Genomic DNA, 26,389 nt, shown 5'->3' on the forward strand with positions numbered 1-26,389 from the left:
ATTTTTTTGGTTTTTCGTTTTGGTTTTGGTTTTTGAGACAGGCTCACTATGTAGTTTAAGCTAGCAGTTTGTCCATTTCTCTATTGGAGTTCTTGATAGTATTGGCTATTATTATATGAGCTTTAGAAGTCTTTCTTAAGGTCTTTCCTGACACTAGGCAATGCTATCGTTCAATACAATTTTTACTTATTTTCCAGACTTTGATATTTAGTCTATATTATATTTGTCAATAAGTAGTGAAAGTTTCATTTTTCTTCCTATAGTAAACCAGTTTTACTAACATCATGCACTAAATAATCCATCTGTTCTCCATTGATTTATAGTGCTTTATTATACTGTATATATGGTTCCCATATGCACATGACTGTCTCTGAACTCTGAATTTTCTAATTTATTCCATACTCCATTGATCTGTTTTTTGCAAACACTATATTGTGTTTTTCCATCTATAGCTTATTATTATAATATTAGTATCATAATATAGGTTTTTTTCAAGCTTGCCTTAGCCATCTGATACTTTTCCATATATAACACCTTAGCTTAGCAAACTTGGGTTATGAAATTCTACAAAAGAAATTTAAATTTGAATCTAGATTAGAATTGCAATGAATTTACAAATCAATTTGGAGAGAACTGACTCCTTTACAATATTAATCTATCCCTCCTAAATGCATGTAGAGCAATGTATCTTCATTTATTTAAATCATTTCTATGTCTTCAGGGTATACATTTTTTTCCCTTATACCAATGTTTATATTCTTGGCCAATTTATAAACATTTTGAAATTTCTTATTGCCTTGTGATTTTTGTCTAATTTTAAAATATATTCTCTAGTTAGTTATTACTGCTCTAAAAATATTGATTTTTATATATTGATCTCATATCTGGCAAACCTGTTGAAGTCAGCTGTTAATTCTATATACCTACTGTTTTGTTAATTTCTTAGATGTTGCTTGTAATGTACAGATAATGACAGTTTTATTGCTCTTATTATAATCTTATACCTCTTAATTATTCTAACATTAGTACATTATATAGGATTTGCAGAGCTATGATAAATGATGAAATTAGTTAACCTTGACTTGCTTTCATGCTTAAAGGAAATGCAATTAAAGTTTTATGCTGCGTAACTTTTGCTAAACCTGTATTTTTAAAACATTTTTAGCTGAAAATAGCTATTTTTTTCTAAAATATAGAAAAATATGCAATTGGATAACCTTAAATAAAGAAGAGCACCTTCTCCTTAGATTTTCGGGTTTAAAACATTTAGCAAGGTAGGATTTTTTTTCCACTACAAGTGAAGAGCTTTCAAAATAAACTTTTAGTAAATTTTAATTGATTATAGGATTTTTATTTTTTAGCTTACTAATGAGGTAAACTAAACCTCACCTGAATATGAGATTTTACTGCATCCTTAATTTAGATATTTACTATGTTAGACTTTTATATCTACAATAATAAAATTGTCTTAGACATGTTTTCTTATATATACTTCCTTAAGGGCTTTGAAACCCATAGGCAAACAATATGAGCAACTTCACAGAAAAAAATGTAGCCTGCTTGTCTGTTTGCTTGTTTCCTCCCCCTCCACCTCCTCCTCCTCCTTCTCCTTATCCTCTTTATCCTCTTCTTTCTCTTCCTCCTTTTTCTTCTTCCTCTGGATTTTTAAAAATTAAGATGCTTAGGACAGAATATTTGATTACCATTTCACTTATAAATATTTAAAATTAAATACATATGAGGTGTGACCAAAAACTCTATTGAAAGTTTAAGTTTTACAAAATATGTTGTAATGAAAGACACACTGCTGTGAGTTCTCCTCAGAATGCCCCCCCCCCACCCCAGCACACTGTGAACACACAGCCTACCATTCTTGCCACTTTTCAGAGCAGCTCTTCAAGTCCTCTTTTCAGTCTTCAATTCTGCCATGACGGCTGCCTTGGTCTCTGGAATTGAATCAAAATGTTCACCTTTCACAGTCATTTTGACTTTGAGGAAGAGGCAGAAGCTGCACAGTGCGAGATCCGGTGAAGAAGTTGGATGAGAACGTACCATAATGCTTTTATTTGACAGATATTGCCACAAGCCTTAGATCAATAAAATGATCTTCAAAAATACTGTGAATGTTTCATTGAAATTTTTTAATTACATTAAAGCATGCTGCTATTCTCTCAAAATATTGCCCTGGCTTCAAACTTACAGCACAGTTAGCAGCAATACATTTTTTTTTACTGTCCCTTTTTCTTGTTGTTTAAATATTCAACTTGTTTTCCTGTTATCTCGTTTTCTGAATCCTTATTTCTTGAACCAGTTCTAACTCTTCATAGTTTATAGGAATTTATTTCTTCTGAATTATACAAGTTAGAATCATGAAATCATTCAAAATATTTTAATATCTAACACACCTGTAACTATTTTCCTTTTTAATTTTTTTTTCTTTTTGAAGAGAATTAAAAAAGTAAAAAAAAATAAAAATGACACAGACTTTCACTAAACAAAATGATAAGAATTCAGCAGTGGTTGCCATACTGCAGCCAATTAGCTGTTCAAATCTCCAGCTATAAGCTTGTAAGATTGACCCACAAACATAAAAAATGAAAAAGAGAAAGTTAAGCATTAATTGCTCCTTTCACTAGACCAGCGGATATCAGCAGTACCGTTGTCCAAGCTATTCTATGTATATCCACATGTATTTCTTTTTTTTTATTAATTTATTTTTTTTTAATTTTTCAACAAATAATACACTGCATATATTCTTCTTAGTGGTTAATTGCTGTACAAGATGCGGACTTGTGATCCTATTTACAAACACCATTAGAACAAATCATTCTATTCATTAACAGAATGTAACTATATATCTATCCCAACCACTTTGAATACACAGATACAAAATGGACATTCATCTGTATACCCCATTTTTTCTAAGTTCCGTTAAATATTATAGGTGTGTAAACTCAGCAAAATATTCTAAAAGAGTCCAGTAGCCCATAATAGCATTGGGTCTTCTGTTTAACTGGCAATGTCAGAAATTATTGACCTGAGTCCCCCACAGCTCAACTTAACAGCATGGCTTTATTTCTTATAATTTCATCTTCATACTTTTCTGCTGGATGGTTAAGACCAAGGTAAAGCAGGACCTATGCAACAAGAGTTGTAGCTTTTTGGTCTGAGAAGGTCAGTGAAATGCCCTCAGGATTTGTCCTGAGATCCTGTACCTCAGATTGTAGAACCTTTATCAGTGCAGCCATGTGGATGAGTCACGGCCAATGCTTGGCCAATGTGCTCTCTGTGAAAGCCTGAGAGAGTATCTTCTCCCCATGTGACTCTCCTTAGGCCCACTCTATGTCATCGATCACTTTCCTCTTTGGCCCCATAATCTTCTTGATCAGAAAATTTGGGACACTACCGAGGTACATGACATTACAGTACAAGTTCTCATATGTCCTGAGTCTTAATTGACCTTCGAAGGCTAGGGCCAAAATGTTGGCTTTCCTTGTAGCCCTCCTTTTTCTCTAATTTTGGTCTGCAAACTTAGGTTGTTAACCATCCAGAAGAAAAGCTTATTGTTATTATCAAACAATTTGGGCTATCAATCTTAACCTCACTATCTCACTGCATTTCAAACATCTTAGGCATAATAAGGAACAGGTATTTTTCATCAAGTATTGATATGTTGAACTTTAAGTCCCTACATAATATGATAAAAAAACATTTAAAAATTAGATTATATTTTAAAAAATAGGATAAAGAATTCTATGCTTCTCATGTTTGCACATAAGTCCAAAAATCTCACCATATACAACCTTGAAGCAGGACAGTACCACCATATTCCTTTTCCTGTCTCTTGCTTTCCTTCACTACCGCCTTCTTCTTGAACATCCATCTACCCGAGAGACATCTTAGCAGTAAATGGCATGTCATGACAAGCTGCCCATATTCAGAATACCACAATGACAGGCACTCCCATCATGAAACAACTGTTACAAATTACCATCTGCAGTGCAGTAACTTAGTTCCCAGGTATCAGTATATATAGTTAGTCAGGGTGAGAATCTTTCCAATTAACTCCTAGATTAAAGAATCTTCTGAATATTCTCAGGATCATTGCCTTGCTCATCTTTTACATATAACTCCATGGCTTAACATTGTCATGTTTCCTAGCTCATCTCCTTTCCCTCTCTTGATTAGTTAGTCCTTAAGATCCTGCCTTCCCTTTCCTTGTATTATATCTTTCTATTTGTATTTCTTCTTTAGAGTTCTTATACTAGGGAGACTATACGATATTTACACATGTGTGTCTGGTTTATTTCACTTATGAGTATATGTTCAAGTGGCATCCACTTTAATATAAAGGCTTGCAGTTTATCATTCTTAATAGCTGAATAATATTCCATTGTGTAAAAATACCACATCTTTCTCAACCATTCCTCAGGTGATGGTCCACATGTATTTCTTTTTCGCTTCTTTTTCTTTCTTTCCTTCTGTCCTTCATCCCAGCTATTCCTTCCCTTGGAACAATTTCTTTCCCTTTCATAATATCCGTTGAACTTTTCAGGTCCTATTTACTTTTCAGGTTCTTACACTTGGGAGAGAACATGATGTTTACACATTTTATCCTTGCCCTTCTATAATCAGGTGACCCCTGATGTATTTCTCTTATTATTGTTTTCATAGACTCAGCTATTAAGATCTAAGGTCCATATTCATGTTTTTTGACCCTCATTTATTTCTTAAGAGACTCATGACACTGTGTCTTTTGTAAGTACCTGAACACGCTCATAAGCCCCTATGGACTCCTCACTCCCATCTCCTCCACACATGGACTAGATTCTGTCCCTCAGTGCTCCTGGACACACTTTCCCTTCTCTTCGCTATGTCTTTTATTAAGACAAAAAAAAAAAAAAAAAAAAAAAAAAAAAAAAAAAAGACATTTTCCCCAAGTAGTTAATCATCCCATACTTTTCATGGCTCCAGAATTTGTCACTCTGCTTATTTGTGTGTTTATTCTAAATTTTCAACCTTGAGTTTTATTTTGTAAAGCAAACCTGAAATCTCTTACTCCTGGGGAATTATTTTTTTATTGTACCATCACACTTAAATTACAAGTTGATCAAACATAAAATATTATACATAAATGTTTGTTACCATCACATTTACAATATTACTCCACTATCTTCTCCTAAGCAGCGTTGGCATTGGGAAGCCTAATGTCAATCAGACTTTTATTTTGTGGATGATTTGTTCTTTCCTTATATAAATGTTTAAAATGTTTTCCTTTCTTCTTTGACAATCTTACACTTCATTCCATGTAGTACAGTTCATTTATCTTTTTATCTTCAATTTGACACTCAATGAGCCTTTAAATATATGATGCTTTATCTTTAGCGCTGACACATGTATCCTCATTGCTTATTTAAGAATTCCTTCTTAGCTTTTCCTTTTCTTTTAGGACCTCCACTAGCTACACCTTGGAATGTGTGTACTAGCTTCCAAATTTCTTAGTTTTTTAGAAATGTATTTTCTATTCCTAACTCTGTCCTTTATCCTTTTAAAGAGTTCTTCAGTCATGCCCATTTATTTATATTTTAGCTATATTTGAGCTCAATGTTCACCTTTTCTCCTATCTTATGTTGTTCGTGCCCAACATTTCTGCTTTATCTCTTGTTCTTCTTCCTGTAGTTAATGTCTTCCCTCGCTTCCTGAAATGAAGCTGTCCTGCTTCACTGTAATGCTGTTCTCACGATTCTGTGTCAGATCACCAATGTCGTGCTGCCTGGAATCTTACTTTTACAGTACGTCTTTCTCTTCAATGAGTGCACATTCACTCCGATAGTCTAATGTTCTTTTACACTTATCAGCTCCTCTCCCTGGTAACGCATATATCTCAGTAAAACCAAACACATATGAATAGTAGGTGACAATTTTCTTATGACAGGATAGAAAAAAAGCAGTAACAGAGCTTCAAATCTTTCAATCCATCCTCTTTTCAGTACTACTTGTCTTCAGTTTGTTTGTTTGCTTGTTTGCTTGAAGCAGAGTAATTAAGGCCTCAATGAATGAATTGGTGAATTTTCCTTTCTCCTCTATTTCCTTGAGTATATTATATAAATTGACAACACTTCTTATTTAAACTCTCAGTAGAATTCAACAGTGAATTTACTTGAGACTGGAGATTCTTCTTGTAGAGATTTTAGTTACAAATACAATTTTTAAAAATAGTTAGCATACCACATCGTCCCATTTCATCTTAGGTAACCTCTGGAAGATTGTTCTTCTCAAAGAATTGGCTCATTAACTTAAGTTTTAATTTATGCACACCATTATTTATATATTCCATAGGACAGAAATATGCAATTCCTCCTTTAAGTAAATGGTACATTTTGTCAACCAGTAGTACAAGTAAGATGATGTTGCAAATGTTATACAAGAACCCTACACACCAATATAGGCAGAATTTTATTTGATCTATTTTAAATTATGTTGTCCCAAATGTTTTTAGAAAGCCTAGCTTTCCCTTCATAAAGATAGGAGAGACATACGGTGTTCACATGGCATCATGCATTTAGCAAATATTTATTGGGCAGTTTTTTTTTTTTGGTTCTCTCTCTCTCTCTCTCTCTCTCTCTCTCTCTCTCTCTCTCTCTCTCTCTCTTTTGCGGAACCTGGAATTGAACTCAGGCCCTTGCGCTTGCCAGGGAAGCACTTATTCCCCTGAGCCATCTCCCTGGCCCCAAGGGTACTTACTTTTTTTGTTTTGTTTTGTTTTCATTTTTGTATTTTAGGGAAGGGTCTACAGGATATTCAGGGTCTCACTACTAGATCAGACTCTTACTTATCTGCCTGTTTACAGCTTCCCAAGAGCTGGGATCACAGGCCCATGCCACTACGCCTAGTCTCAGTTGCCATCTCAGCGTGCCCCAGGTATGGGGCTGGCATGGCAGGCCCCTGCCCCTACTTGCAGATGCTTCAATCTGCTGAGCCATGTGGCTGGCCCTGGACATTTACTTTGGATCAGATACTCTCTCCCATGCTGAAGATAGTAAGGGACAAGATAGTCAGATGACTGTCCTCACATAACTTGCATTCAAGGGAGTAAGAAAATAGATGAACACAGCTCCCAAAGTAGGACCCTTCTCGTCATTGTCTATGACCACGTTCTCACCCAATTCCAGCCCCTGGTGTTAGCTAGGGTGGTCAGTAAGGGGCTGTATTTGGGCTGAGACTTGTGAGCCAGCACTTCAGTGATGAGACTGAATCATACACAGAAGAGCATTCCGGCCTAAGAAAGAGTTCTGCTGAACCCCAAGGAAGGAATGTTTGGCTTGTTCCATGCATTAAAGGACAACCAGGGAGGCTGAAGAGTAGTGAGAGAGCAGGGCAAATTCAAGACAAAGCTAAACCAGGGAGGGCATGGTGAGGATTTCTTACTTTATTGGAATTGCAATGAAGAAGCCAGTGGGGGAGTTTTGGCAAGTGTGAGCTAGGGTGAGATGAGATCATATTTGCATTATAAAAAGATCACTCCAGTGACATTGGGAGTTCTGTGGGCCCAGAAGAGCTGCAGAGAGACCAGGTTGGAGGCATTACTATGCCTGACCTTCTTTACCACATTGAATCAAGAGTTAGAAAAGGGCCATGTTGGCAGTGCCGGTCTGCGATAAATCTGACCTGCCATGAACCTGAGCTGCCATGAAACTGGGTCTTCGGATACAAGTAAGTCTAAAGAATAAAACAAATTATGTCAGAAAATTCACCTACTAGTAGCCACCTGTAGCTGACCTTTGAATGGATATTCAGACACTTGCTGCATTTGCCTTTGGGCAGAAGCCAGGTAGTTTGCAGAGCTCTGGGACCATCCTCAGTAGCTCGGCATAGGATGAAGACAGCCAGGCTTTCTATTGGCCAGGAGATTCTCCATGGGCATTGTACCCTGAAGGGTTCTGGCTGCCCTCCCTGGATTCCTAGGGCTATGTCCTGCATGGGGTGCTACATCAGTCTCACCTACACAGAATTTATTCTCTGTGCTGCAGAGAGAAGGGTTTTTCTAAGAATTGAGACTAATGTCCATCACTGGACTCTTCATCTAATAGGCCTTCAGCAGAAGACCTAACCCTGCGCATGGCCCATGCCTACCTTCTCAGCCACACCCCCCTCCCGGACTCCTGCATCCAACAAACCCAATCCTTGCTTTGTTCTCCTGCTAAACCTTCAGTTTTCCAAAGAAGCTGTTCTTTTACACAGGCCTGGAGCCTCCTTCTCCACCAATGAGTGATTAACCACCAGTTCCTAAAATAAAAGCCCTTTTGGATTAGCACTTGACAAGTCTAGCTCCAGCCCAGAACCTCGCTGCTCACCCTGTTTACCCCACCTCCAGCTTCACTGCAGGACCACACTGATGTTTCACTAACCTCCTGTGTCTTGCTCTGTCCCAGAACACTTAAACCTCAAGATTGCATTAGTCTGTTTCTCTCACCAGAGCATGAACAGCCTGAAAAGTGGGACTGTCTCTTGTCCTTACATTTATGGCTTTCAGCCTAGTATTTAGAACCCATGAGATACTTCACATATGTCTGTTGAATGAATACATGAGAGAATAAACAGGCCAGTGAATTGGAAGATGCTGTGTGAGAAGACTAAAATGGTTTCCCATGGGCTGAAGGGGCAGCCTTGCCCTGTCATGGATTCAGACTGCCCCCAACAGTCTAGCCTGCTACTTTACAAATGTGGGCCATTAGGTTTTTTTTTTTTATTCTCTCTCTTTTTTTAAAAAAAAAAAGATGAACATTAAAAAAATTATAACACAGAAGGCTGAAGGAGAGTCAATCACAAACCCACTTCTGGGGGGAAAAGAATCAAAGCACTTGGAACAAACGAGGTCACCTGTACTTCTGTGATGTGCTATGCTTTGTCCGGCACTTCCAGAGAAGCCTGCTGAGACTGTGCTCAGAGAAAAGTGCTGATGTCACAGCCTCGGTGCTGGAGCTGAGGCTGTTAGAGTGGGCAGTGGGCAGATAGTCTCCAGAGCTTTTAAATCCGGCCATTTAAAGACTGTACCCCAGCACACAACACAACTAAGGGCAGGGCGAGGACAGAGACAGTTCCTTCCTCCACTTGCAGCCGCAGGGAGCCATCTGATTGCGCTGTGTGTCTCCCAGATAGCTGCACTCCACTCAGCATTCAGCCTCTGATGCTCAACACAAACCAATTTCCGAGCAGTTCTTCCAGTGAGTGCCCTGGTACTGTTGATCTCACAATTACATTTAGAAACATTTAACCATGAAACCTTTCAGTGGAGCGCCCACTCGACACTTCTTCCCTGTGAGTTTGGTAATCACCACCACCAGGGTGGTAAAAAAAAAAAAAAAAGTTTCTGTTTCAGGCCAGGCTCAATGTATTGCATGAAAGAGGAGGGAAAAGGTTTCTTTTGGAACTGAAATTTCTACCTCTGATAATTTTTCTGGGATAATCTGTATTAGGGTTAAAAATGATAGCAAGCGATGTGGCATCCAAATAGTAAACATTGTGGTGTCAGATCTCAAAGTAGACCCAACAATCCCCTACAGTGTATGAAACCCCAGTACATGCACACTGAGCCAAACCACCAGAATAAGAATTGGTATGCTCTTAATTATTAGCTAACCCAAAGTCCAGGAACCCCCAAAGCAGACAGAAATGGTAAGAACTAACTCACAAAGCTTAAACAGAGCCTCTGGTTTCCGCTCTGTCCCATCCAATCCAACCTAAGTCTTGGCAAAAGCCCACTCAGGACATACCAACTGGGAAAGACAATGGGAAGGAAGGGGAGAGAGAACAAAAGGGAGCAAGGGAGGATGGAGGAAGGAAGCAGAGAAGAGGGAGAAGGAGGAGGGGAGACAGAGAAGGGCAGGTGCTATTCAGTCAGTCATCCACCAAATCATATGGATCTAGTCAAAGACAGTAGAGCACCAGCCACAGCCCCCTTGGAGCATTATCTAGTTTATCACTTCTGCTTTGGGGGCTCTCTAAGGAGAGGATAACATACTCTACAATGAGACAAATGCAAATCCAGCTGGTCTTTAGACACACCGGAGACTCTGTCCTACAAGTCTTAGGGACTACCCCTTGACCTTCTAGTCTAACAGATCTGCAATAGGACACAGAAATCTGAGTTTTAATTTTAATAAAGCCCTCAATTTAGAACTATTATAGCCTCAGGCCAGGGATATAGCTCAGCAGCCTAAGTTCCTACCTGGTAAGCATGAGGTCCCAAGTTTGATCCCTGGTACCAAAAACACAAGAACAATTATAGCCTCTGATTTCTCGTATCTTGTGAAAAGGAATAATAATTTGATCCAGGACCTGTGAGTACACAGCAAAGCTTGGCAGTGTTGAGAGCTAGCATGGGTTAGGAAAGGTGGTGTCGTGGGAAGCCCTGCATCTACTTCAAATTCCCAAGATGGGCAAATCCCAGGTTGCTGCTCAGCATCTATAAAGGCAAAATGCTTCTTAATTATCCTTCCACTACTGCCACAGACTCAGATGCAGTAAATATAGTCTCCACTTAATACAAAGAACTAGAATTTGCAATTCAACAAGGGTGTAGCAAACATACCCAGTAATGCACCAGCCTCAAGCACACGTGAGAAACACCTTCACCAGCCAGCTTAGCACAGGGTTGAAGGAGAAGAAAAGTGTGTTGCTTCCTGTCCTCGGGCACCATCCATGACATTTATCTCAGCCCATGTTGACACCCCTGCAGTCAACACTTTTTTCTCAAGTTGAATTTATTTCCACTTTCTAACTTTAAAATAACATAAATCCTTCTTTTGTATGACAGTTGCTCACATACATATTTTAAATTTCCCTTCTCCAGGACAAGTCATCTCAGTTTATTCTAGTTTTTTTGTATTAAGTCCAGCTTTAACGCAACATGTTTGAGCCCTTTGAAAATATCTGTAACATATTAATCAATATTATCAATGTGAAGAAGCTTATATAAGATCATATATTTCCCTGTTCTGAAGGTTGGTTTGGTTTTATTGGTGTGTTTGAATGATGCTGTTGTTCTGAAGATTGAGGGAAATGTTTTGTTGAAGACTCACTGGATATTGGGGAGAAATTTAGGAAGCTGACCTGAGATTGAATTAAGCAATTTTCTTTATGAGAAAAAGCTATTCATGCACACGGTAGGACTGAAGTGAAGGCCAGGAATATTACATGCTAATCTAAAATTAGGAGCTCAGGCAGTTAGAGAAGAGGGGAGAGAGAAGACAGATGTGCTCATTGCTCCAGATACCAGATCAAGAATGGCCTGGAAGTCAGAGGTGGTGGTGCACCTGTAATCCCAGCCCTCAGGAAGTTGACCCAGGGGGATGACCATGAGCTCAAGGACAAACTGGCCTACATTGTGAATTCAAAGCCAGCTTGTCCTGCATAGCATTGAAAAGAAAGAATAGCCTGTCAATAGCATCCATGCTCCCAAAGCATCAGGGAAAGGAGACAGAGGCCACTAACACCTCTCACCTGAAATACAGCTGTAACCTCTTAGGAAAAAATGGAATCAAGAACTTTACAGAGTTCTATGGCATGCTGGAGAGAAAAACAAATGGCTTTCATGCAGCTCTTAGATTAGGGAAGTCAGTTTTGAAAGGTAAAGCCTTAACTTGAGCATACAACATATTGAGGCATCTTTGGGGGATTTTATATGCCTGTGAGATAAGTACACACACTGGTTAACTCTTTGCCATGTGGCTAAGTGTTGGGCTCCAGGAATCAAAGTGTATGTCACGTTTCCTGCTTTAGTTGCGTACTTGGAGCAGGTGGCCAGAGGTCTGCAAACCTGAGACCAAGCGACCTGAGTAAGTTACACGATCATTCTGAGCCATCTCCTTCTCAAGTCTCTGATTATACCAACCTGCCTTCAAGTTTCTTGCAAGAATTCAGTAAAAATAAAAATGTACCTTGTAAAGCACAAGTATTATAGAAACCTATTGCTATTCTCTGAAGTGAGCAGTGCCTTTGTCTCAAACCACCTGAATTGAGTGCTCCCCTTAACAGTGTGGGAACCACAAGCCAAAAGACAGTCCTTGCACCAGGAGTTAACTCACCTCCAGAGCGATTTATGTGACATCTATCAAACTCACACAACCTCCTCCTAACACAGGATGGATGCTTCACTGATGACTTGGGACCGGGGCTCAGATGACCAAGTCTTTCAGAGAGATTACTATGTCACTTCCTTGTGAAACCTACTGTGACACTCTGACCCATCACTTGGCCTTCCAAGTGGCCCTAGGTCACACTAGTGAAAAGGAATAATAATTGTAGTGTACTTAACTACACAATAATAATAACTGTAGTGTGCTTCTTCTGCCACCAGGGGACACAGTAGTGACTATCACGGGAGACCCTTCTACTGTCTGTCTTCCTAACTGTTAAAGAGTCAAGGATATAGAACCGTATCAACTACAGCATGCGCTTCATTCACCTAGCAGATCCTTGCATTTGCCATTCCCTACACATCAAGCTCTGCCTTCCGCTTGCTCGATCCACCCCTGCTGTCCAGAATATCTCTTCTGCTAGGCTCTCCCTTTCTTAGCTTGCCTGCTAAGCACTATGATGTGTCCCAAAGCTGAGCTCTTCAAGATGCATGATTTAAGCTTCTCTTTGAGCTAATTAGATATTGTTCTACAAATTGGGCTGTTCTCTCTGAAAGATGAGCTGCAATTTTCTTCCCCTGCCCTCTCCTTAAACTTAAACCAAACTGTAAAACATGGCCATTTGATTGTTTAGTACAATCAGGGGATTGTTGTGCACAAGGACTAGATATCCATCTTCTCACTCACTAATGCTGAGGTGGTTTGGTCATGCCTAAATGGCTGCTGTGAGGGAAGATGACAGAAGGCTTCACTTAGATGCCTTTCACTCTTTTGGAAGATGGGCGCTGCACTGATTTGTTGGCCTGTGCATCTGTCATCTCTCCTAAGTACCCACCCAGTCACTAGCTCTATTAAAAAACGTCTCCACCTACAAAGGGGAGATCTTCATTACTCCCATTTCACTGGAGAGAAAGACGATGCTCACAGAGGTTGAGCTATTTGCCTAAAATCAAGCAAATAGTTAAGTAGAGAAGCCAAACCATGAATTCGGCATTTTGGTCTCCATATTTCATAAAATCATTGTCCAATAAATGCAGCATCAGTTGAAAAGAGGAAATTACAAAAAGGCAAAGTTCTCACGCTCATCCATCCCCTGCTTGAATCCACTAAGAATTTCTTACAGTTGCTAAAGTACCAGCTGTGAGGCCCTGTAAAGCTTTCTCTGATCCAAGCAGCTCTTGACACAGCAGGGAAAAGGACATTGTCCAGAAATTGCCTCTTTTCTCATGCAGAGGGCCGGCTGTTCTCTCATCCTCAAGACTGTGCCCAGCATTTGATGAATGGAGACACTCTGAGTGGGGTTTACACCATCTTTCTCAATGGAGAGCTCAGCCAGAAGCTGCAAGTATACTGTGACATGACCACGGATGGGGGCGGTTGGATTGTAAGTACACGCAGCCACTCTGCACACACGCGAACATCATCAGGGTCCTGGTCTGACAGCTCAGCATCTGTCCATCAAACTCCCTCCTCCTTCCAGCCATCCTTTGACCCACTCCATTCATGCCTACCTTGGGATCCCTCCTTGCCTCGAGGGCCTAAGGCAGCACCCCAACCACAGATGGGGTAAAGCGGAGACAGAAAGTAGCATCTGAAGGCTGAGATGGCCTAAGCCAAAGTCAGATGTCCAGGATGACTGCCTTCCCTCGAGCTCCTTTTTCGAGGACAGTGCTGGGGAGAAGCAGTAGTGACTCATGGGAGCCACTCAGATCTTGCATGCTGATGACAGCAGCTGTAACAATGCAGTAGAGGAGGGGGCCCTTGGCACAAGACCCTGTGGTGAGGTACTGGCTCCTTCTCTTGGAGGGGAGCAGCTGAGAAGCAGAACTTCAAAGGCTACCTCTAGTTTCAAGAGCTGTCCCTTTGCTCCTCCTTCCCCAGAGCAGTGGCTCTTCCTTGGTTATGACCTTTGGGGAACACCTGTTTTTCAGGAAAAGAAAGATACCACTTGCTGCCTGCCTTCCTCCTGTGCCTGCCAGGGGCAGCCTCACAGCCCCACCTCTCACTTCAGAGGAGTTTCACAGCACAGCCTGGCCCCTGACATGATTGGTGGGGATGCAATTCCAGCACCCCAAGTTTCCTGTACATCTTCCACTAGCACCACTAGAACACGCAGTGCCAGATTTTCCATGTTACAAAATGGGAAAATTTTGAACAGTGTTAAATGGAGGCTGCGCTCATAACAGCCACTCTGGGGAAACATTTTCTTTTATGTTTCTGACATATTTGTGCCTCCTCCTTAAACCATAATTGGAAATTCAAACTGCAGCTGATATATTAGAGGTTAAACGAAATTAGCACTTAAACAGCTCAGAATGTGAAGGATATGCAGTTGCTTTGTGTGCAGTAAGATCACAGTGACTAGCTGATTTGAAGTTGGGCCTATTCTTTTGGTGAGAAATGCTTTCCTACTATGTGGTGTGAAAGATTAATTTGAGAGTCAAACTTCTTTCCCCTGACTCCTCGGGAGCTTGATCTGAATCCTTTCTATGTTGCAAGGGTGCGGGGGATATCAGTGTCACCCTCCAGCCTGTTCATCTGCTGGGGCCTCTGCTCTTCCACAGGCAGATTCTAAACACCTGTTTCACAAGTTGCTGTGTAAATGCCAAGCTCTGGCCCTTATCTGCAAATCTTTGTCATTGTCTGTATAGAACCCAGTGATATCGATTTGAGTCCTTGCAGTTTGTGCCATGCAGTTTCCCCAGTCTCTCCTCACTCTCCCCGCTTCTCTTCACAGGTATTCCAGAGGCGCCAGAATGGCCAAACTGATTTCTTCCGGAAATGGGCTGATTACCGTGTTGGCTTTGGGAACCTGGAGGATGAGTTTTGGTTAGGTAACACCTGCTTTCCCCTTGCTGTTGGTGTGCTGATCTGGCTTTTTGTCCATTTCTTTCTCTTCTGTGTTTGTCTGGGATTATCAGAAACCTCCTGTCCGTTGAGAAGTTGACAGCTTGCGAATTGCTTTCAGCATCTCTTGCTCTGTTGGGCTCCACTATTGATCTGTTTTTATCTCATGGTTGTGTTTTCCTCTTTGCTCTGTCTCTTCCCATCCTCATTAATAGTCTCTTATGCTGATAGGTCTCGACAGGAAGCAGGTCCAGAGGCAGTGAGCTGCCTGGTAGGGAAGGGGGTGAGGAGTACTGCATAGGCTGGCCTCCTCTCCAGTGCCAGGAACCAGCCAGCAGGCCAGTCAAGAGGGGAAGGAGGCTCATCCTTCTGCTCAGGTCCTTGGAAAACGTTATTACCTAGTGCAGGAAGGAAAGACAAAAAGCAAAATATCTTCAGAGGAAATTAGCAGTTTCCTAGAGGTCTGACACAACAGCAGGTTTTGATGGAGAACTGAACTGGAATGAGAAGGTTACCACACATCCCTCCCAGTCAGGTCACGGTGGCACCCATCCAGAAGGCAGTCCTCATAGGATTGCCTATCTCTCCTGCATGGTTAGGTTTTAGGTTTTCATAGCCACAGATGAAGAGGAGCAGAGGAAAAAGTAAGCAATCACGTGCTGTGTTGCGGTCTCCTCTCCATTTCCCCTGCCCTGATCTGGGCCAAGCCACACTGTCTTCTGATGGGAGCCCAGCCAACAAGTCCTTTGTTGGCCTCCCAGCATCCGAGGCCAGCACTTTGTGCATGCAGCTGTTCCAACGATCTTCCTTACCCACTAGAGTTAAACAAGGGTGAATCATCTCTGTAAAGCCTTTCAATGACTCCTCATTATTGCCATGAAGACCAGATACCTTGGCCACAATCCAAGGCCTTTCTCCTTTCCCTCTAGAGCCGAAGCACCTCACCCACTCCTCCTCCTATCGTCCCAAAACCAAGTTCCAAACAAACCCACAGAACCACTGAGGTTCCTGTCAGGAACACTCTCTGCCAGCTCCTGCCCCTATTACCATGGTATCCAGCTGCACATATCCGAAGACTAAACTGACCTGTTCTATCTTTAGAGAACCTGGTCCAACTATTTCACCTGTTGCCAGGGGAGGATTGCCCATTCTCCTTTGTGGCCCAGTCATAGTGCCCGTGTTTCTTCCTGTCTCTCTTGCTTATATAAGCTTCTCTCGGGGCTGCTTCATATTTCTCTTTTAGCTGCACTGCCTGTTCGAATGCATAGAGAATGGTTGGTACTCAAAGAGTTGATATCAATCAAGCAATGATAAGAATTTGTTGAGTACCTACGATAAACTAAATCTGTGTTTGCCAGTGTAGGCAATAAAAATAAAAGGTAAAAGGCATATAAACACATTGAGAGAGGAGTCAAACAAATAGGGAAATATATTTACCTTTAAAGCATTTGCAAACAGTGTGGAAGGCAGGGGAAATGCACGTGAATCAGTGTATCCAGCGCAGACAGGAACTTCTGTCCTGAACTATGCCACTGTGTGCCACTTTCACAGTGTGTGTCATACTTATGAAATAGATCAACTATCAAGCACTCAAATTTTCTATATGCCACTTTTTAATCTAATTAATATCTAAATTAAATTTATTCTTAAGGAAATTCTACAGCTTTGCCAAAAATGCTACTTGTCACATGCCATAAAAAGGAAGACAATAAAAATGAAATAATAATAATACCATTAAATGAAATTTAAATATAGCCTGTTGCTGTTGTTGTTGCTGATGGTACTAAAAATGGAGTTCAAAAGGTCCTGTGTGTTAAACAAAGCACAAGCTGAACTGAGGCTTTGAGTTGCGGCTAGGGTGGGAGAGGGTAATTCTCCAAAATTTGGACAGAGCTTTCTCCCTGGATATTCAAGTTCATTTAGTGCCTTATTCTCACACATTTCACATATCATCAGAGACTCCTTCCCACACAGGGAAACGCTGTGCCAACCTGTGAGCTACTATTACAAAGGCCACAGAGACTCAGAGGAGAAGCAGCAAATTCCTGGTAAAGGCACTGAGCAATGAGCCAGAGGAGTGGCGAAGGGAAGGCAGGAGTCCTGACACAAGCAAACCGGGGGCGGGTGGGAAACCCCAGGCACAGGCAAGCCAGGAGGAAACTGAGATCAGGTGTGTTGAATGGAGGCATGCAACAGCACTTAAAAATCAGAGGGGTCTGATGGTGTAACAGAGCCAGGGTGGGCTCCTGAGCAGAGGTGAGGCCCAGCCGTGGGTGAGTGGCAGCAGTACTCAGGTTGGAGACGATGCTGCCACCCAGGGGTGATGTCCTAATTTGAGTTCTTTAGACAATGATTTTGAGACAAGGATTCTTGTTCAGTATTTAATGCGGAGAGCTCTTCTTGTTCAAGTGAGTGATTGCTGGGGTGGGGGTTCTGTGAGGAGAGAAGAGGAGGATAGAACCAGAAAAGCTATTAAAAATGAGCCTTGGACAGAGACTCACTTCACTCTCATCCCTGGGAAGCAGTGGAGCATGAACTGCTCCTGGAAGTCAGTGCCCACTGGAGCAAGAAGGCCAGCTTCTCCACCCCCATGCACTGAACAAGGTCTAACCAAAGGCATGGAGGAAGGAAAGGATTGAATGACGGTTTCCCCTCCATCTGTGTGATTCTCTGATTCTAAATTGTGACACAGAGTAGATGTCAGATGTCATGGCAAAGAAAGAGGATCCCACTTCAGCATGTGGAGAGAGATTAGGATTGGGAGAGCACTATGGTCCAGACTTTGGGCTGGTAGGTCAAAAACCAGAGATTTGCAGAAGAAAGCACAAGAAAACATAAGGGAAAATCTCACCAAGAAGGATCTAGGCTCCACTCACTCTAATCCCAAACTTGGAAGACTTTGCACTTTAAAAGAATCAGTTAGCCCAAAGCCTGGGCTGCTCAGAGGCCAAAGAGAGGGCATGAGAGCACAGGATCACTGGCTAGAGGACCAGTGAAGAGGCAGCAATGTAAGATGTGGTGGGCAGGTTTAGATTGAAGAGCTGGAGTTAGGAGGCAGAGAAGAACACAGAGGCTCCTTAACCAGCGATAGAGGTTACAACCTGAGAGACCCATCCCCAGTTGAAAATCTTTTGAAGCTGAAAGTATATTTAATACCTGTACCTTGCAGAGCCTTGGGTTTAGCAGCATGCTTGTAATGCATGGTAGAGTAGGGTTGTCCACCAACATGTCATTCAGTGGGCTGGAAGCTGTGCTCACTCCTCTGCTCAGCCTCAGGAGAAAGCATCATGCTGCAAATCACTACCTAGGGGAAGATCAAAATTCAGAGCTCCAAGTGCAGTTTCCAGTAAATGTGAAAGGCTTTCCCACCACACCACTGTGGAGCCAGAAAATAGTAAGCTGAATCGCCATAAACTCAAGACTAGCCATATTCTCTGACCTGGCTCTGACAGCCCCAGGAAGCCTGGAGGCAGGCAGGAGGGCCAGTGTAATGAAAGACTAGCACCTCCTTCACAGACTCCTAGAAAACACTAAGGTGTCCAAATAGCTAGGGTGCTCAGTACCCTCCGGTGTCTCTGTGTCTTGCTTTCTCCCACCAACACCAAAGACTCAGACCCACAAAACCACTTGTCGCTTTCTGTTCATCCTGTGATTGGGTATAGAAGGCTCAGGTCTTGTCACTTACTAGGTCACAACTACGGATAAGGACCTGAGCTGTCCGCGGTAGCATCATCTGCAGATCTGGATGCCTCTTTGCAGCAGGAAGTGTGGAGCCTGTCAGAGGCTGTTGGAAAAGAACCCAAGATGTGGTGGGAGCAAAAGCAATCCCCTTCCCTCAGCATCTGTTTTGAAGATGCAGCCAGTCTTCCCTGCCATCCCCCAAGCTGCAGGGCCAGGCTCAGCACAGCCTCTGCTCCTCCCCACAGGGCTGGACAACATCCACAGGATCACAGCCCAGGGCCGCTATGAGCTGCGCGTGGACATGCGGGATGGGCAGGAGGCCGCCTTCGCCCACTACGACAAGTTCTCTGTGGAAGACAGCAGGAGCTTGTACAAACTCCGCATAGGAAGCTACAATGGCACCGCAGGTACCTGGGCCCTAAGCACACCCGGAGGGCAGTGGCATGCGCAGGCCAGGGGCTCTGTGTGTCAGGTACGGCTGCAGCAGAGGCAGTAGCGTCCACAGCTCATGAACTCTCAGCTAGCCATCTTGGCCACTGTAAGCCACTTTCTCAGGACTTTAAGTTTCCTTATCTGGAAAACTGTGATGATGATGTCCATCTCACTTCACAGAGTAGAAAAAAATGCAATAAATGCCATGAAAGGGTCCTTAAAATTAAAAAAAAAAAAGTATCATGAGAGAGAACAAAGCATTGTTTTTCTTATCTAGATTAATGAGTATATTCCCTCAGCCAGAAGGAACAGAGCCATCTCTCACTTGGGGAAAAACCTTCCTGCAATGGCATCTAGGAATCCATCTCTGAACTGGTGAAACTAATACAGATCCTGAGCCCCTAGGATTCCCCTCCCACCCCCACCATCAGCAGTCCTGATAATGCCCCATCGAGGGACAAAGACATCGCCTAAATGCCCCTTGTGTGCTTCTCACGCCTCCCACAGAGCCCAGCACACAGTCAGGTTCTCTGTCTGGCATCTCCACGGGCAGAGCCACCATCCCTATCAACTCCCTGGTACTTGGTTCCATCCACACACAATACCCAGTCCACTTCTCAGACTTGGCTAAGCTGTTTCTTGTGTTCTACTATAACACCTTTCATAAAGTCTAAGGTGCCAAATATTCTACTGCCCGGTACATGGACTTACTGGCCTTTTAATTAACTCCAATTTTAGAGCTAAAGACTAGAGTTTAAATTGAGCAACATTTTTACACCTCTTGAAATTAAGATGAGCATTCGAGGTGTTGCCCCCCCAGTGACTGAATCTGCTCAGTGATTTGTCCTTTCGGCCCAGTATTGTCACTCCAAAGGGCCCAGTATTGTCACTCCAAAGGCGCACCTTCCTTTGTTATTGTTTATACTGGAGATCACTGACAATGACAATCAGATGAGCCTAAGGAGCCCCAACAAAAGGTCCAATTTGTCACTTTTTAAGCATAGAATAGCTATTCCAATGGATGCATTAAACAAGATATCAGACTAAATTTCAAAAATAACCAGATGCTATTCACTCCCCAGGATTAGAACTGTGCCTGAGAAAAAGCCATTCTTACTTCTCCTGCAGGAAAGGAAGCAAGCCCTCCCTCTTCCCTGCATTTTCCCTTCTTCCTGCCTCTTCCTTTCACTGCAAGTCTAACTGAGGCCTGACTCTGTTACCTCTGTCCCAGCCCTTCGTCCCCTGCAAGTCCCTACAGAAGGCAGAACTTTGGGGCTGAATTTGACTCTTATGTGTCAGAGACAAATTCTCCCAAGATGAAAAGTTAATTATGACTTTTCTTCATCTTGAATATTTAGCTCATCAGGAGATAAAAAAGTCAGCCACCTATTAAGCCACATGCCTCTCTTGGCAACTCCACACAATGGTGGTTCTTTCTAGACCAGCAGATTTCCAGGGAGGAATGGGCCCTCCATTCTCTTTTTTTAAGTAAATAGATGTTTTATTGAATGGTTTTAAATGTGAAAAAGATGCAGAAATAGAAATTACATTACAGCGACCAAGGCAGTATTCTAGATAACAAAAACCAAAAGAAAATAAATTTATACATTAAAGGTACAGTAAAGGCATACCTGGCAAATGAACATGTGACTCTATGTAAACATTTGCTTAAAAAATGACAACAGAAAAAGACAAACACATTTTCCTTTTTTATGATTAGGAGTTTTTTTCTTTTTCTTTTTTTTTATTTTATTTATTTATTTGTGTGTGTGTATGTGTGTGGCCAGCTCAGCCCACCAGGGGGCGGGGCTGGCTGGCATGTGGTGCTGGGGGATTGAACCGTGGTCCCTGTGCTTTGCTAAGCTTGTTCCAAGTAGGTGCTTTAGACCACTGAGCCATCTCACCAGCCCTGATTAGGAGTTTTTTTCCCATAATTTTATTGAGAAACCAATAGCGATGAGACAGTTTCAAACCAAATTGGTAGGACAGTTTCAATAATTAACACATTGCATACATTCTTCCTAGTGGTTAGTTGCTGTACAAGATGCAGACATGATATCCTATTTACAAACACCATTAAAATAAATCCCTCTATTCATTAAGAGAATGCAGCTATATATCTATCCTAACCACTATGAATACACAGATACAAAATAGACATTCATCTATATCCCCTTTTTTTTGTTAAGTTCTGTTATTTGAATATTATAGGTGTGTAAACTCAGCAAAATACCCGTGAACTGGGCCCTCCATTCTCCATCTGGCATTTTTAATGCTACCCAGTTCCCTGGCCCTTATCTTGACTTTTTGCTCAAGAAGTGCTGGCCCCATTAGTAGAACTGTCCCAGACTCTCCAATCCACATTCAGCCCCTTCTTCTACTCCCCTTCCTCAGGACAAGCCTCTAAGTAGGATAGTACTTGAGTTAGAAATCAACATCCCAAATCAAGTTATCAATAAGAAGTTGCTGAGCAAGTCCTAGAGGTTTACTGTGCAACTTGTGAGGACTACTTAAACATAAAATGTGGGCTTTTAAGAACTAAACCTACTAAAAATAATTAGGAAGTCACTATACAATCAACACTACTCACTTTCCATTACGGGATGCTCGGAGAAGGAGGTCTGGCAGTTGAGGAAGCTGCCTGTGGCAGATCCAAATGGTGAGGACATCATCCCCGGGATGAGAAGCTGCAGAAGGAGCAGCTCCCTGAAGGGAGGAGGCTGTGGCAGGCCTGGCTATCCCAGGCAGAGGAGAAGCTCAGAAGGAAGGAAAGAAATTGGTAGAGGAGGGGAGACCTGAGACAGTAGAGAAAGTCAGTCTTCGTGTGGCACGCAAGGGGTGCCTCATAAGTCCTGAGGGCGACAGTGCATGTGGCATTTAAGGAAGGTCAGAGGGGCGGCCCTAAGCAGGGTGAAGTAAATCTGAAGGAACAGAGAGACGAGGTGTTGGCTTCTACACTGATCCTGACAGGAGAGAACAGGACGCTTGACACCTGTGGGGATTAAAAGAAAGAGGTGCACCTGAATGTGGTTCAGCAGGGAGAAACAAGGACTTGGCTCGTGTGCTGACTAGATGGGGAGGGAGGACTCAAAGGCAGCAGCAGGCAGGATTTAAGTGGAGACTGGAGAGCTCATTCCAGCAGAGCACTGAGGACAAATTCCTGGTCACAGAGGGAAAAGGAGGGATGAGAAGATGGAAATGTGGGAGGAGAGACAGCACAGACAAGGAATTGATGGTTAAAGAAAGGATTATTGTGGAGCAGAATTAACCCAATAATCTTTAAGCTAACGGGCATATGCATGATTTCTAGTAAGTGGAGGTGAATTTTTTTTTTTTTTTTTTTTAAATGGGGGAGGATAAGAAATTGTTTCTGTCTTTTCCAGGCTGGGGAAAAGATAGAGAATGAGTTTCAGGAGGTGAGACTAGCCTTAGATGACACAAGGTGTGAATCCTGGGAGACTGAAAGGAGAAGATGAAGAGAATGGAATACAGGCAGTGACTCGTTGCCTTGGGGACTAGCTGGGGGTCAGACTTCCCTCTAGGAGGAGACTGACCAGCGGAGGGTGGAGGAGCTGAGTGGACCCTGCAGTCAGAACTCCGAAAGCAGCCGACCAGAACTCCATCTCCTGTACCATAAAATAACCTCTAACACATCTAAAGTCACTTTACTTTAATAAACAGCATGAGCCCTTCACTGTATCCCTAGCCAAAACTCCTGCCACACATTCCAGTGGTCCTTATGAAGGAACAGTGGCCTAAGCCTTTACCTTCGGTCCTCCATGCATGCAGCGTCCTGTGCGACACCCCCAGCAGACAGAGCACCAGTCTGTTTGCCTCTGAGAATAGAAATCTCACTATAGGTCTCAGCAATCTCTACCACTTGAGAGCAGCTTTGATATGTAGGTGATTTTTATCCTCATTGCCAAAATATTGCTCTTAACAGTCTCTACCGACCAATCTTCACACTTCTGCAGAGTTTTCACTGCTTTAATAGTCCCTCAGATGGTCTGGCCAGATAGCTCAGTGGACTAAAGTGCCAGCTTAGGCAGACACAGGGACCGGGGTTCGTATCCTTGACCTGCTGAGCCAGGCCCACCCCTGGGGCACACTGAGGCAGCGGTGATTGAGACCGGGCATAGTGGCATGCACCTGTAATCCCAGTGCTTGGGAGGCTGAAAACAGGAGCATCACTATGACTCCGATCTACGTAGTGAGACCCTATAGACCATGTACTAAATAGAAAAGAAAATCCCTCAGATATCTGATGATAGGATCCATGGAACCTTGCCTTCCTCAAGATGTAGCCATTTCCAACCCTTCTCCTTTGACACAGTTACAATTTTTTTTTCTTTATCCCTGTTTCACATAGGAGGTATGATAATATTCCTCTTCACAGGCAGCACCAAGTTCTGAATGTGGGTTTCGGGGGTGTGGTCAGACCTGGGCTATATGGAATCCTGGCAGAACCTGACTGGCCCCAGTCAGGATGGCTCAGCCCTACGGCAACTGGAGCCCTGAGTGCTCTGTCTCCAGCCAAGCCTGGAGGAAAAAGACAGGGCACTGACTTGGACTGCATGGGCAGAACTCTTAGCAAAGGTACTGGGATGAGGATGTGGATGGAGGGAGCAACCCCCTCAGGTAGCAACACCAGGGTAAAAGCAGAGAGAGAGAGAGAGAGAGAGAGAGAGAGAGAGAGAGAGAGAGAGAGAGCCCACTATGGGCTTGGGCTTGGGAGGGGAGTGGGAGAGGAGGAGAAGACTCCCTATGTGGAATCCAGGTTTCCTGGGAGTCAAATGTCCAAAAATCCTGGAAAGAGAGACACACAGCACAGCCTCACGCATGCTCTTTTTCACAGGAGACTCCCTCAGCTATCACCAGGGACGCCCTTTCTCCACAGAGGACAGAGACAATGATATTGCTGTCACTAACTGTGCCATGTCATACAAGGGCGCTTGGTGGTATAAAAACTGCCACCGGACCAACCTCAATGGGAAGTATGGCGAATCCAGGCACAGCCAGGTAGGTGGCAATCTGCTGCACTGTGAGCGGCTCGGAGATCAGCACCCACAGCCCCAGCTTGATTTTAGTGCCCATGTGAGTCCTACTTTACTCTTTTAAAAGAAATGTTTAGATTATTTATAAAAGTGTAACAGACACTGGGATAGGGACGGCATACAGTAGAAGCCAGAGCAAGGTCCGGGACCCTTGCATTCCTCTGGGAAGACACTAGAACTCACTCAGGCTGGCCCTTGATAACCAGTAGGCTTCCCTTTCATTTCCTCAAGGGAGGAGATGACAGAGACAATGATATTGTCAATCCATTCTAGAAATAGTTTCCAAGGCTCCACTTCATGCTGAGTGCCGCAGGCAGGGAAAGTTCAGAAATGCGGGAGCCAGACAGTTTTTGCCCAGACTGCAAGTCTACAGGCGAGGCTGGATAACAGGGACAGTTGGACTGAGTGAACAACCCTGGTTCTGACACCAAAAGGCCTTAGGGGAAGTCCTTGGTTATAGGCAAACTCAGCAGCCAGGTATCCAGGTAGACTGAGTGTCCTATCAGGAATGAGCAAATGCTGTCTCCAAAACCACTAGGAATTTGAGTCACCTCCAGTTACTGGTTCACGCACAACTATTGCGTTGCCTATTCCCGCTACCCCGCTTCCTTTCACAACAGGTATCCAAGGCAGGGAAGGTTGAGCTGATACATTTGTCTGTCTTGTGTCCAGGGGATCAACTGGTACCACTGGAAAGGGCACGAGTTCTCCATACCCTTTGTGGAAATGAAGATGCGGCCTTACAACCACCGTGTCTCATCAGGAAGGAAACGGCGGGCCTTACAGTTCTGAGCAGTGGGCAGTCGCAAGCCAAACGATTTTTTCTGTCATTTGTTTGTATTTTATAATATGATACAAGGGGGGAGGGTGATAGCAATGTGCTTTGCCACACGTTAAGGGTATCTGAAGGAAGCAGGGACGTGGCAGCAGTCGGCTGACTACTGTCTGCTAGGGTTTCTGCTGCTTGGATCCTGACCCCAACACTGCGGTCTCCTCCTCTCTGCAGGTCATCCCTAACATTCCCCTCCTTTCCTGCCAGGGAGGAAAAGTGGGACATTCACTAAAATGGTCAATTCAAAGACAAGTCATGAAGTACAATCGTTAGCGTGATAGGCACATGCCTCCTTTTTCCTACCTTCTGGAAATGCCTCCACCGTGCAGGTGTCACTAATCTGGTCCTAGCCCTTGGAGGGCAGGTAGTCACACCAGTTCAGAGGAGAAGTCTTAGCAAAAGAGTCCAGCCAACAACACCCCTAAGAGGAATGAGATCGACCACAGCCTGACCCAACAGCCCACATCCCTTGGACTGGGCTGGAGTTCTCATTTCTGACACTCCCTCCAGAGCACTGGCCTTTTTCTAGCCATATGCAATTTTTCGCCTAATTTTATTGTAGCTGAAAGCTTACACTATTACCACCCAGGCACTGTTTTGAAATCTAGGATGTTCCCTGCTACTGCTACTAGCCCTGGGTGACACAGTGGCTGAGTCCTTGTGGGCCTGAAGCCACTTCCTCTCCCTCAGAGCATCAGACAGTAACTTCTTTGGGGGTGGGAGGGGAAGATGGCTTTTTTCTGTAGCACTTAGGGTCAAGCTCTGAGGAAAAGACAGAAGCAGAAATAAGGGCACCCCCCCCCCAGCCCCTGCCGTAGAGGTTGTAAATCCCATGGAAAACAGATCTCGCCCAGTTCCATTTTTACTATTTCATTTCGGCTTTGCCATGGATTATTTTTCAAACTTGCAAACTAAAGGCCTTATTGCTGTCATCGGCCAGGCTCTCTCATAAGCATCTAAAGAAGCTCTATGACCAGTGGGCCACTTGCCTACTAATATCCTGGGGGGAGATGGCATATTTGCTCGGGGGCTTTTTTAAAAAGAAAATTTGGTCCTGTGGGAAACAGAAAGGACCCCTTAATGAGGTGAGGTCATAGGAAGCCTTTCTCCATCTTCTTTTATTATTCTGTGTTTGAAAGGAAAAATGAAAAGTGCTGGACAAAATTGCATCTAGAAGCCCAAAGGTGAGGTGGGAAGGAGTGCAGCCCCCCCCCCCCCCCCCGCCGTGTTATGAAATGAGTGGTCTCCACCAGCACGATTGGACTTTTAAGCCCAGGGTTCTCAAAACCGTGACCTTTCAACTTTTCTCCAAATCAAATGCCAGCTGCAGTCACCCTGCAGTGACTGCGCAGATTCACATCTGGGACCTGAGCTCCCTCCCTTTGCCCTCTCATTCCCCAGGACCC

The 26,389-nt window shown here is 43.3% G+C and overlaps 1 protein-coding gene across 2 annotated transcripts in view; it reads left to right on the plus strand.

Annotated features, from left to right (window-relative positions):
• The window catches only part of Tnr (tenascin R), an 82,097-nt gene extending 56,667 nt beyond the window's left edge, over nt 1-25,430 (plus strand). Inside the window, exons 17-21 of one of the 2 annotated variants that reach the window (XM_004626781.1) lie at nt 13,370-13,521; nt 14,875-14,971; nt 18,911-19,072; nt 23,953-24,116; nt 24,824-25,430. In XM_004626781.1, the coding sequence (XP_004626838.1) occupies nt 13,370-13,521; nt 14,875-14,971; nt 18,911-19,072; nt 23,953-24,116; nt 24,824-24,943 (695 nt within the window). In that variant the 3' untranslated portion in view covers nt 24,944-25,430. The remainder of the gene's footprint in view (nt 1-13,369; nt 13,522-14,874; nt 14,972-18,910; nt 19,073-23,952; nt 24,117-24,823) is intronic. The other variant, XM_023710343.1, reaches the window with a different exon arrangement.
• The last annotated feature ends 959 nt before the right edge of the window (nt 25,431-26,389 follow it).

Source organism: Octodon degus, unplaced genomic scaffold, assembly GCF_000260255.1.
Source record: "Octodon degus isolate 3935 unplaced genomic scaffold, OctDeg1.0 scaffold00017, whole genome shotgun sequence".
In the NCBI taxonomy this organism is placed as follows: domain Eukaryota; kingdom Metazoa; phylum Chordata; class Mammalia; order Rodentia; family Octodontidae; genus Octodon; species Octodon degus.